Source organism: Trachinotus anak, unplaced genomic scaffold (assembly GCF_046630095.1).
Source record: "Trachinotus anak isolate AG129_WGS33_773 ecotype Australia unplaced genomic scaffold, CSIRO_AGI_Tana_v1 ptg000034l, whole genome shotgun sequence".
Taxonomy (NCBI): domain Eukaryota; kingdom Metazoa; phylum Chordata; class Actinopteri; order Carangiformes; family Carangidae; genus Trachinotus; species Trachinotus anak.
The window spans coordinates 478,826-490,972 of NW_027273885.1; the positions used below are offsets into that span (position 1 = coordinate 478,826).

At 45.8% G+C, this 12,147-nt stretch overlaps 1 protein-coding gene and 1 long non-coding RNA gene across 17 annotated transcripts in view; both read left to right on the forward strand.

Moving 5' to 3' along the window:
* The window catches only part of LOC139614492 (uncharacterized), a 157,359-nt gene that overhangs the window by 58,381 nt on the left and 86,831 nt on the right, over positions 1-12,147 (forward strand). The gene's annotated exons all lie outside the window — the stretch shown is intronic.
* LOC139614486 (RNA-binding protein Musashi homolog 2-like) overlaps positions 1-12,147 on the forward strand; it is a 131,663-nt gene that overhangs the window by 32,685 nt on the left and 86,831 nt on the right. For 15 of the 16 annotated variants that reach the window (XR_011687054.1, XM_071471809.1, XM_071471805.1 and 12 more), the window contains exon 6: positions 2,395-2,487. The exons of the other annotated variant lie outside the window; for it this stretch is intronic. Coding sequence is in view for 14 of the 15 variants with exons in the window: in XM_071471809.1 (XP_071327910.1) it covers positions 2,395-2,487 (93 nt within the window). In the remaining variant the exon portion in view is untranslated. The remainder of the gene's footprint in view (positions 1-2,394; positions 2,488-12,147) is intronic. 16 annotated transcript variants of the gene reach the window in all.

The following is a 12,147-nucleotide window of genomic DNA, read 5'->3' on the forward strand; positions in this document are numbered from 1 at the left end:
GAGGAGGAGATCTCAACTGAGCTGCTGCACTGACGACAGACAGATCTATAGCATCGTGGACCCTCGAGATAAAGTGGTATGAAAGCTAACTAAGCTAGCGTTAGCCTAGCCTACCTGTCCAGTGTAATGATGTAAAAACAGAAGCCAGAGTCACACAAACATGAATGAGTTGGTTCAAACTGTTGCTTGGTGAGCAGTTGTGATGTGCTGCTGGTTTTGTCTTCACCTTGTGAGTCTGTGTGTGTGTGGTTGTGGTTTCCCCGACAGAGTTTAGACTGAACAGTTGTGGACCTGTGCTTTAACACCAGCAGTGTGACTGGTGCCAGTGAGAGGCAGCAGGGAAACGTCCCTGTCCTGTCCTTCAGGCTCAGACATATTTCAGTGGTGACAGAAAAATTCTCTTCAAGCTCAAACTAAAATGTGTGAAGCTTTGATTTACCTGCTGCCATTTTTGAGAGATTGATAAAATCCAGATCAGCAGGAGTGAAGCTGAGAGCAGCACCTGCTGCAGGACGTGGACCTGCAGAGGTTATTGCGTCCAAACCTGATCTGGCCTGTGATCAAATAATACTGTCGTGTGTTCGGCCATGTGTCCAGTACGGTGGCCCAGACGGATCAACACAACGCAGAAGCCACAACGCAAGCTTTTTCATTGTGTTGACTTGTCTGGGCCGCCGTAGTTGTGTTTGGTTTGGTCTCCATGTTTAAATCTGAGATGCTGCAGCCCGACACAGAAACACGGTCGAGGATGTTGATCAGTGTTTTTCTGGTTTGTTTGTCTGAACACTGAAATTATAAATAAAGAGTTTTTAATTCAGACTTTCACATGTTCAGTCAGCACTGGTCCAGACTGGACCTTCAGCCAGGACCTGGACTGGCTCCTGGGTCATTAGAGAGAGAGAGAGAGTGTGTGTGTGTGTGTGTGTGTGTGTGTGTGTGTGTGTGTGTGTACTTGTACTTGCTACATAGTAAGGACCAAAAAAAGTATTTTACTAACAGAGTGAGGACATTTTGGCCGGTCCTCACTTTTTGAGACACCTTCAAATCACATTTTGAGGGTCAAGACTTGGTTTTAGAGTTATGGTTAGAATTAGGTTTAGGTTAAGGTTAGGGTCAGGGTTAGGGTCAGGGTTAGGCTCTCAGGTGTGATGGTTAAGGTTCAGGTAAGGGGCTAGGGAATGCATTATGTCAATGAGTGTCCTCACAAAGATGGAAGTACAAGTGTGTGTGAGTGTGTGTGTGTGAGTGTGTGTGTCTGAGTGAGAGTGTGTGAGTGTGTGTGTCTGAGTGAGAGTGTGTGTGTGTGTGTGTGTGTGTGTGTGAGAGTGTGTGTGAGTCTTTCATGGACAGGCCTGACAGCTGACATTCTCAGAGGAGCAAGGGAAGCAGACGCAGAGGGAAAAGATGGAGTTCAGTCATAATGGGAGTTGAAGGAGCCTGAAACAGCAGCATCAGCAGGAGGAAGGCTCCTCTCCTCTCCTGTTTCCTCCTCTCCTCTCTTGTTTCCTCCTCTCCTCTCCTCTCCTCTCCTCTCCTCTCCTCTCCTCTCTTGTTTCCTCCTCTCCTCTCCTCTCCTCTCCTCTCCTCTCTTGTTTCCTCCTCTCCTCTGCTCTCCTCTCCTCTCCTCTCTTGTTTCCTCCTCTGCTCTCCTCTCCTCTCAGGTGACTCAGGCTGATATTTGATAATATTGAAAATCGTGATATTTTTCATAATGAATTAGTTTTTCCGTCCTCTGATTTCACAGCTTTGTACCTTTTCAGGTGATGAAAGAATAAATGTCACCCTCTGGCTCAGCGTCACAGCTCGTTGGTCCTCACGAGGTGTCGTCCTCTGTCCACAGAGACGGAGATGCTCCGGCCTCCAGATGGTTGGAAACAGCTGTTTTTATAGTCAGAGGTTTTGGTCCTGATGGATGAAAGTTTGTGAAAAGTTTGTGTTCAAGGTGGGAGGGGTCTGCTCCCCTCAAGGTCCTGGAGGGGTGCAGGTCCTGGGGGGGGTTGCAGGTCCTGGGGGGGGGTGCAGGTCCTTGGGGGGGTGCAGGTCCTGGAGGGGTGCAGGTCCTGTGGTCTGCAGGTCCTGGGGGGGGTGCAGGTCCTGGGGGGGTGCAGGTCCTGGGCTCCTCCAGAGTCATCTGCAGTGGGGAGTGTGTGTCGGAGTGACGTCACCACGCAGGCTGGTGTCAGTGCAGCGCCATGTGACCTGAGCGGTGACAGTCATCAGCTCAGTGTTGCAGAGCTCGTCCATATTTCCACCTGGCTGAAGCTCCAGCAGCTGTTTCTGTCTCACCCACACACACACACACACACACACAGTAGTAGAGATGATGCTTGATGATACTCTGCTGTGTGAAGGGTTAACCTCTCTCTCTCTCTCTCTCTCTCTCTCCCTCCCCAGATGGTCACGAGAACAAAGAAAATATTTGTAGGAGGATTATCAGCCAACACAGTAATTGAAGATGTGAAGCAGTATTTTGAACAGTTTGGAAAGGTAAGAACGGAGTGTTTCCTCCTCTCTGAGGCTCTGAGGCTCTGAAGCTCTGAAGCTTTGAGGCTCTGAGGCTCTGAAGCTTGTTCTCCTGTGGGTTTGATTTCCATGGTGATGTTGTGTAAACTCAGCTAAGATAATAGAGATGTGTTGGATGTAGTGAGGAGAAGCATCAGTTTTATCTCTGTGGGTGCTGGACAGATTGAGGTTAGCTTAGCTTAGCACAAAGACTGGGAGCAGAGGGAAACTGTTAGCTGTGCTCCATCAGAAGTGAGAAAAAAACGTGGTGTTGTCCTGTTAAGAGGAAGATGAGGAGGAGAGGAAGGAAACAGGGATGGATCAGAGGACATGGTGTAGGGAGTAAGGAGGCAGTGGTTCTTGATGCTCCTGTTCTCATGTCCTCCATCTCTGGGGGGGTCACTGTTGAGAGCGGGTTCTTGCTGGGGGGGGTCCAGACATAATAAATATGAGCTGAGTGAAGTCTGTGGTTGAAATAAATCCTCTGTCACTGTTGAAGATGGTTCCACTAAGCACATCTGGTGACACCCATGTAGCTGCAGATGTGAGAATGACCTCTGACCTCTGACAGATTCACACCGACTTCAGTTCTGGATTTAAACTCAGAGTCAGGAAACAAAGTCAGGTTTGATTCAATAAACTGAGGACGATGAGCTGATATTGTTGTCTTCACCTCAGTAACTGAACACGGTGACGTCACAGCCACAGAGGCTGATCCATCTGACTGATCATCAGATGATCTGCACAGGGAAGCTTCTCACCTGTCTAACCTTGAGTAAGAAAATGTTTTTATTACTGTTAGGAATGATGCTGTAATACAGAACTAAAAAATAAGAGGTGTGTGTGTGTGTGTGTGTGTGTGTGTGTTCACTCACCTTGTCATCTTAATTGGGGCGACAGCTTTTCACTTATTTATTTATTTAGCTCATTACTTCCTGGATGCTGAGCCAATCAGCTGCAGGTTAAAGCAGAGCTGAACGTTCAGAATCACCAGAGGAACATCTGACAGCGGTGAAACCTGTGGAGAGTGTTTCAGCAGCATTTCAGTTTCAAGCTCATCTCTTCTTCTTCTCTGTTTCCTCCTCCGTCCACTCTCCTCCAGAGTCTTCAGCCTCTAAAACAGAGACTTTCAGAAACGCTGCTGGACCCGTTTTAAAACTCCAGGTTGTGTTGTAGTCTGGACGGACAGAAACGATGACTCACACACCTGCCTCGCCTCCTGATTGGCTCTTTATCAGTCAGACCAGAGGTTACACTGAAGAAGATGAAGAGCTCAGCTCAGCTCAAAGAGAGAGAGAGAGAGAGAATAAAAAAGCAGTAAAGTAACTGATCATTAATCATAATCGATTGATTTGAAATAATCATGATATTGATTTAAAGTCCCATCACTCAGCTCTGTCAGTGTCTGTGACAGCAGAGCTGTTTGTCACCTGGAGCTCATGGCTCAGGTTTAAACATCTTTCTGGACGTTCCTCAGATCATCGCGACTGAACTCCTGTCAGTAGAGATCATTTCACTGCACTTTCTCATCACAGGGATCTGGATCAGAGAGACTCTGAAGCCTGCAGGACTGAATTACTCCTCACTCTTGAAGTCAGCCTCTGTTTTGAGTCTGAAAGTCTCCTGCTCTAATCTGAACACCGCTGTGATCCAGTCCATTCATCCATGCCTTCACTGTCACTGAAACTTTGCCACCGCAGTAATTGCAGTGTCCCCGAGGAACCCGACACATAAATCAGTCTCTAGCTGTCCATCTGTTCACGTCCTGCTGTAGGTGGAGGACAGTATATCTGCTCCTCCTGCTTCTTATCTTTGAACACCCTTCGGACAGCACAGCTCTGACTCCACCGCAGCAGGAAGAATGAGAAGCAGTTTGAACGTGGTTGAAATGTTTGAGCATCTTTCAGCTTCCTTCACCCAGCTCTCTGTTAGTGAGGGAAGAAAGAGGAGAGACAGCAGCTCTGCAGTCCACAGGGTTAAAGCTGGAGCGGCAGCTCTGCTTTCACATGCACACGCTTCATACATGCAACACAAGCATCGCAGCTGCAGCCGAGAGCCTCTGGCTGCGGTTAGCAGAAGGCTAATCTGTTAGCAACATCAGCGCAGCCACTCATCAGAGCAGATGTCTCAGATTTGTTGAACTACATGATAATTAATGGTGATCATGGAATTTTTGACACATTTGAGCACTACTGCCCACTCCAACCTTAAATCTGTCATGTGACCTTGAGCATCGTCCTCAGTGTGTGTGTCCACCCTCACTGTTGATCAGTGACCCCCCCCCCCCCCCCCAAAGACACAGATGTAAATACATGATGGAACAAGGTAACACAACCAGACTGTCCTGAAAGAGACGCCCTGTGGCAGCACAGTTAGACAGAGATTTGTAATGTGGATTCTACCTGCTTCAGTTCCTGTCTACCTGCCTTCTCTCCTCATGTCACCTGTGATTGGTCCCTGCAGGATCCTCCAGGTCAAACCACAACAGCTTGGCCTCAGTTTCTGCCGGTGATTCCTCGTCCTGGCCGTCTGAACCTTTGTGGTTCTCTAACGCCCAGTAACATGGGTTAAAGTATCGTATCTGACTCTCTGGGAGCTGCGTCGTCCTCTCCGCTGCCCTACAGCTACTGGAGCTGAGCCTCTGATCCCAGGGGGGTCTGCTGTTTCTCCACTCAGTCATTACTTGTAACTGATTGAAGTTATCCCTCTGCTCAGTCTGATATTCAGCTGACCTTCCCCACACCACATCTCTTTGGGGGCACGGTCCACTTTCATTCTGTGCACATTAGCATGACTTATGGGTGGAATGAAAATGTTTTGCCCTTTACCTGCTCTGTGATTTTCTCTCCAGGTCATTTCAACCAGGTCATTTGCTTCTTTATTAAGTGGTGGCTTCTGTCTCCACATTTTGGAAAGTTAATCTGTCCCACTAATGGCACTTCCTTATTATTACCTATAAAGTCCTGGAGCAAGTGCTGAGGTGACTGAGTCCGACACAAGGTGTAATCAGCTGTTACTGATGGACCACTGAACACGTCCTCCTCTTGCTAATAAAGGAGAGTCCTGCACGAGACCTGAACCCGGCATACCTGCAGGCCTGATCTGAACCCTGGTGGTTCTGCCTAATTTGAGACCCAAATCCAACCCATGACCCAAGATTTATTCACTGTATTTCATCTGTTAGCTTGCCAGGCTAATGCACCAGAATCAGAATCAGAATCAGAATCAGAATCAGTTTTATTGCCAAGTATGTTTTCACATACAAGGAATTTTTTCTGGTGATTGGTGCAATTGATCAGCAACAGTGGGGCTCTCTAGGCTTGTTGATGAGGCTAATAGCAGATGGGAAGAAGCTATTTTTGTGGCGAGAGGTTTTGGTCCTGAAGGACCGCAGCCTCCTGCCAGAGGGGAGTGTCTCAAAGAGTTTGTGTCCAGGGTGGGAGGAGTCAGCTACAATCTTCCCTGCACGCCTCAGAGTCCTATAAACCTATAAACATGTGTGCATGTTGTCTCTTTCCCGCTCCCCACTGACCACAGCATGTTTCCTTACAACAGCTGACACGTAGAGAAAGAAATGACCTCATGAAAGGAACAGAAATGGATCTTATACCAAACCTGAGGCTTCACATGACGGGAGAAGAACCGTCAGACAAACCCTGCATTTGTCTTTTAGCACTTTTAGAACTGAGGGCTGAACTGCAGCTTTCTGGATCTACCCGTCTCACGTCCAGCACCCAGAGTCGCCTTTACTGTGATTAATGGTGTGATGGTAATGGGGACGCAGCAGAGCTGAGTAACATCAGCTGCACCGAAGTGCCCATAATCAAATCAAACAGCGTCTCTCAGGTGTTCAGCTTCTGATAGTTACTAATCATTTTTATCATATTCTGCCATGTAGGAAATAAAACGGCTGCAGACAAAGACATGTGAGCTGAGCTTCGTCTCCAGGGTTCAAATAATATATCAAGGTAATAAGATAATAATGTGTCAAAATACAAACCTTTTAATATTTTTTTTCATCCTTGAGGGCGACAAATAAGCAAATAGTGATAGCGAGCGATAAATAAATAAATCAAATAAATCCGTCAATCAATCAGCCAATCAATAAAACCTTTTCATTAAGGCTCTGAGTGTAATATGACAATAAGAATATGAAGGACCCTGTTTGATGAGGCCTGATGTACCTGACACATCCATCATCATCTCATATCTCATCAACAAGTGTCTCAAAGATTGATCAGACTGATCAGAATTTGGTCAAAGGTCAAAACACGTTTTTGGTCGTATCGTATGAATTCATTCACTAATTATGACACAGTTTAACATGTGTCTGTAAAGATAAACCAATGAAGTGATGACATTTTATACATAGGTCAAAGGTCAACCTCACCATGACATCATAAAGTTCTGTAAAAACACGTCTGGCCATCACTCAGTGCTTTAACTCAGGAAGGAGACTGTGACCACGTTTCCTGAAACTTGACTGGTTGACAGAGACAAACAACCACGAGGGAGGAATTTGAGTTTGTGTTAAAATTGCAGATGATACCAAACTCAGGTTCCAGCTACTCATGGGGGAGTCGCCCCTGTGCCCGATGAGATATGTAATCCCTGGTTTTATCTATTGACAGTTAACAGGACGACCACGTCCTCTACTCTGGGTGGTCGGTAGGAGAAGAAATTTGGATGCACAGATGACTGGAGGATGTGGACAGTCTGCTCCGTCAGTTTTATTTCTACCTCAGTCTCTGTCAAAGCTTCAGAACCTGCAGCAACAATAAAATATAATTCCAACTATAATAAAACAAAAGATCCTCTGACAGTAACACTGAAATCCATCAAGTTGTTCAAATCCAGATGTTTATTGTTCAGACACATGATTCTAACATTAGTGACCGTGTGTAATCCACACACAATAATTTCCCCATAAAATGTAGAAAAACCTGTCAGGTATGTAAAACGTGAGATCTGCATCAAACTACACACAATAATAAAAGACGGTAACAGTAGTGAAAGTGCTTTTATCAATGAGGCTAAACCCTTTGAACTGCAGATCTGAAACCTTGTCACCTGGCTGTGAGTTCATGACCTCACTCACTTCAGCTGAACTTATATTTCCTCTCAGACTTCAAAGAGACATCTGATTGGACAGAAACAGCAGCAGTTTCTGCTGTGGTCATAGCTGCATGCTGAGTCATGTATCTGATTTGGAAACAAGATAAACCGCTGCCCACTGGAACAGAGACTCCCATCAGGCCTGTCAGTGAACGGCTCTGTTGCTTCGTCCTGTGTCTCTGCTGCCCGACGAGCTTCGGTCCGCTTGTCTGCAGTCGGCTGCAGGAGCTTAATGGGGCCTCTCAGGTACAGAGCGTCATATACAATTAATGTACTTCCACAGTTGGGCTTCCCTCGTCTCTGGAGCCCACGGTGCTGGAGCGACTCCAGCAGTAGACTCACTGCTCACGCTCAGACGAGTCACGTGAGGGGAATTCGCACCTGTTAACACCTGCTTCATGTTCGGCTCCATCACTTCCTGTTTGTTAAAGAGGCTCCTCTGTGAGGTTAGAGACCAGTTTAACAAGCAATGGTCCAAATGAAGCTGTGAATGAGATCTCTTCTCTTTTAGTCCCTGGTGTGGGTCCAACCCAAAAACATGTCCCACAATGCAACTCAGTCAGTGACTCAGCAGATCCACAACCTTGTGTGTAATGAAGACTTCCTGTTTAAGAAAAAAACAACAAACATTAAATATAATAAACAATACAGATCGTTGCCTGCAGATTATTTCCCTTTTAATGCTAAAAAATGTAGTGGAAGCTGCTTTTCTGCCTGTGATTGATTATGGAGATGTCCATAATCAATCACAGGCAGGTTTCCACACAGCAATACTTTTTATCACTAAAGCAAAGTCTCTTACTCACCATTGCACTCATTATGGATTGGTCGGCTGGACATCATTGACCAATCACAGGCAACAACAGCACAGGTATATTTTTATTAACAGAGTGATAGTGTGTAAACTCCAGCTGACCTCTGTTCCTCCTCTGCCTCAGCTCTGGTCCAGGTAAAACTGCACGTTCTTATGTTGCACCTGCAACCTGCACGAAGATCTGGACTCAGATGCATTTATATCCACTGACGATCTGAAGTGCATCAAAAAGAATCTGTTAAATGAGACGTGTACTTGTTGTACAGACGTTTGACTTGGCCAGGTCTCTCTCGTAAAAGAGATTTTTTATTTCATTGTTACTTCCTGCTAAAACAAAGGACTTTTTTATCCATTACTGTCTATTAGCTCGCTAGGCTAATGCAACCCCTGGGTATACCCTCCTATCAGAGTCAGACTGTTCTGTGTCCTGACGTACGGACATCACGTCGGTGTGAGTGTTGTTCTCCCTGCACGAGGCAAGGAGGTGAAGGACTCTCTGGCTAATGAACTGCAGTTTACTCACACTTCCTTTTTAATGAAGTTTTAAGAAATTCTACACAGTGGGGGAGGAATGAAAGAGGAAGCAGGCTGAATAAACTGAGTCATTTTCAGTTGGACCACGTTAACGAGGCTCACTGATGAAATTCTCATCATCCCAGATAAAATAAACAACAGTAAAGAACAGAAGAGCGTCAGTAGGTTCAGATAATATCTTCTAATAGTTCATTTCACATCTGAACAGTCTCAAACACTTTTATAAAAAACAATCTCAACACAACTCAACAGATTCCCTCTTATATCCCACTCCCACACATTACCTGACTGTTGTCTACCTGTGTGTGTGTATCTCACTCTGATTGGCTGAGTAGCATCATGTGTCCAGTGTCATAAAGTCTAGAAAAGCTGTGTCAGTTAAACAGAAACACTCAGTCAAATGTAATAATTCTCATGAGTCCAGGTCCAGATGAGACGACACCCGAGACCTGGTTTATTATTAAAGTTAATGTTTACATGAAGAATTGACCCGAAGCAGTTACATTAACACTGGACTTTAATTATACACGACCAACAAGTGGTTTCTTACTGCAGAGATGGTGCAATCCGTGTCAAGTCAACAACCCCGACTAGTTAAAAAGATCCATCATATTCACCAGGTGTATATATCTTCAGTGGATTTAAACAAGAACTTCAGGTTTATGAATCATTATCAGATCATTCAAAGATCGATTTGAATCTGAACATTTTTTAAACGCAGCCTCTTCACAGAACAACATGAACAAGCTGTAAAACAAGCTGCTGCTGTGGAGCCGCAGGCTGGTGACTGAAAATGCCTCTGTTGTAGAAATGAAGACAAATTTTCACTTTAAATGGAAATTCATTCTGAGATAAGCTAAAAGCAGTAAATTGACTGTGTGGATCAATCCCCTCCTGCCACCAGCAATAATGACATCAGCTCTACAGGATGTAGAATTCCACATCCTCAGGCAATCAGTGCACGCTGCAAAGAGCATGAGGAGAATCTGCAACGAAGATCCACACAGTAAACCCTGACTCAGACCTGATCCCAGAACAGTCACCCCTCTTTCACGTGTTCTGCTTCTCTTCATCTATAATAGGTTTGTATAGAGATACTGTATTTTCTGCAGTCATCACTGTGAGCCTGCTCATGGTGCATTAACATGGGCCCAGAGAAATATAAAAGGAAAGATCCGGAGAACAAAAAGAGGGAACTTCCCACAGCAACAGGTTGTTTTCATCCATCTCAGAACAGCAACCAGTCCTCCGTCCATCCGTCCATTTTCTTCTGTGTATCCAGGGTTGGTTCATGGTGGCAGCAGAGTGGTCCAGACGTCTCTCTCCAGCTCCTCCTGGGGGATCCTGAGGTGTTCCCAGGCCAGATGGGACATGTAATCCCTGCAGTGAGTTCTGGGTCTACCCCGGGGTCTTCTCCCAGCTGCCCAGAGAACCTCTGGAGGAAGGTGTCCAGGAGGATCCTGACCAGATGTCTGAACCACCTCAGCTGGCTCCTTTCACCATGAAGGAGCAGGGACTCTACTCCGAGCTCCCTGATGTCAGATCTCCTCACTGTCTCTCAGGCTGAGTCCAGACACCTGCAGAGGAAACTCATTTCAGCCTCGTGAATCCAGATCTCATTCTTTTGGTCTCTACTCGGAGCTCGTGACCACAGGTGAGGTGAACGAAGATCGACTGGTACATCGAGAGCTTTGTCTTCCAGCTCACCTCCCTCTTCACCTCAACTGTCTGGTACAACGTCCACATTACTGCTGGCGTTGCACCGATCCGACTGTGAACCTCCTGCTCCGTCTACCCTGACTGTGACCCGACAAACTTGAACTCCTTCACTTGGGGCAGAAACCTTAACAACGCAGGTGTTTTTTTCAACCCTCTGACCGCAGCATCCCTACAGCAGCAGGTGTACCAGACATTGGTTGTCATGGTTACATTAGACAGTCTTTGTTGTCATGGTTACAATAATAACAGTGAACGGTCATGGATAATAGAAACAACATAAACTGCTACTGTCACATGGGAATCGAACACCGCTCTCCCCCAACCTCCTCCTGACGTGGACTTTGTCGCTCTATAAACTACGTCACCACACTTTTCCCTTTGCTCCTGTCGTCATTGCTACGCCCACTAAATGTCGCCTGTGGGCTGATTTTTCCAGGAGAACACCCTCGACGGAAGTTTATAACAGGTGTTAATGCTCCCTCTGTATTTTGTACATGTAGTAGTTTAGTAGTTGTAGTAGAGTTGGTGGTTGACTGTCTTTTGGATGCAGGAGATTTCAGAGGCTGTGTGGTTGTATGGAGTCAGCAGACCTGAGGGGATGTGGACAGACACACACTTGTCCCAGAACTGAGGTGAAGATACTTCAGCTCTTTGAACATAAAGAGGAAAAAGTGAGAAGTAGCAGTTTGTGGTTGTTTTATTATCACAACACTTTGGTCCATCCTCAGAATAAATGTGCACAAATGGTGCTTTCCAAATAATCTCTAGGTAACATAAAAGGGCTAAACTGTGACATAGCTGGATGTGTGGAGTGGGATGAATATAATTTGCAATGGAGTGTTAGACTAAAACAGCCCTCCACACTCGGTGGGACCCAGTCATTTGATCCAGAGAACGAGGCCTTGATTTGTAACCGGGGGGAGATTTCTGGTTGGAGCAGTCTCCAGGTCAATTATCTTTTAGCGTGTGCAGAGCAAATCTCATTTTCAGTAATGATAGCATGCACTCTGCCAGTGAGCAGGAAAGATAAGTTCATTATATCTTGTTCTCAGACTGTGAGGGTGGAGAAGAGTTCAGCCTGTCTGCAGCATCGTGGACGAGCTGCTGCACAGAAAACTGATGCTTTGTAATTACAAAGCACTTGAAACTGCTCGTTCACCTACTTCTCTGTAACGGCCCTTTACTTCAAGAAGGGCCAATTATGTTCAAGCTTCTTCACTGCTTATGTGACCAAGGCTTCAGACTCTGTCAGCAGCAGCATGTTGACAGTCTGAGACTTTGATCAGGTTAATGAGCATAGGGAAGGTAGGTCCAGTATCCTGAGTGGTGTCTGCAGCTGAATATTATAAAATTATAAAGGAAGCTAGAAACACAGGATTTAATTTTTTCAGGACGAGCTTCAAGAAATTAATCTGGAAAATGAGTCACAAGGAATAATTGAGATGGCCGTGGCTTCTGTGACG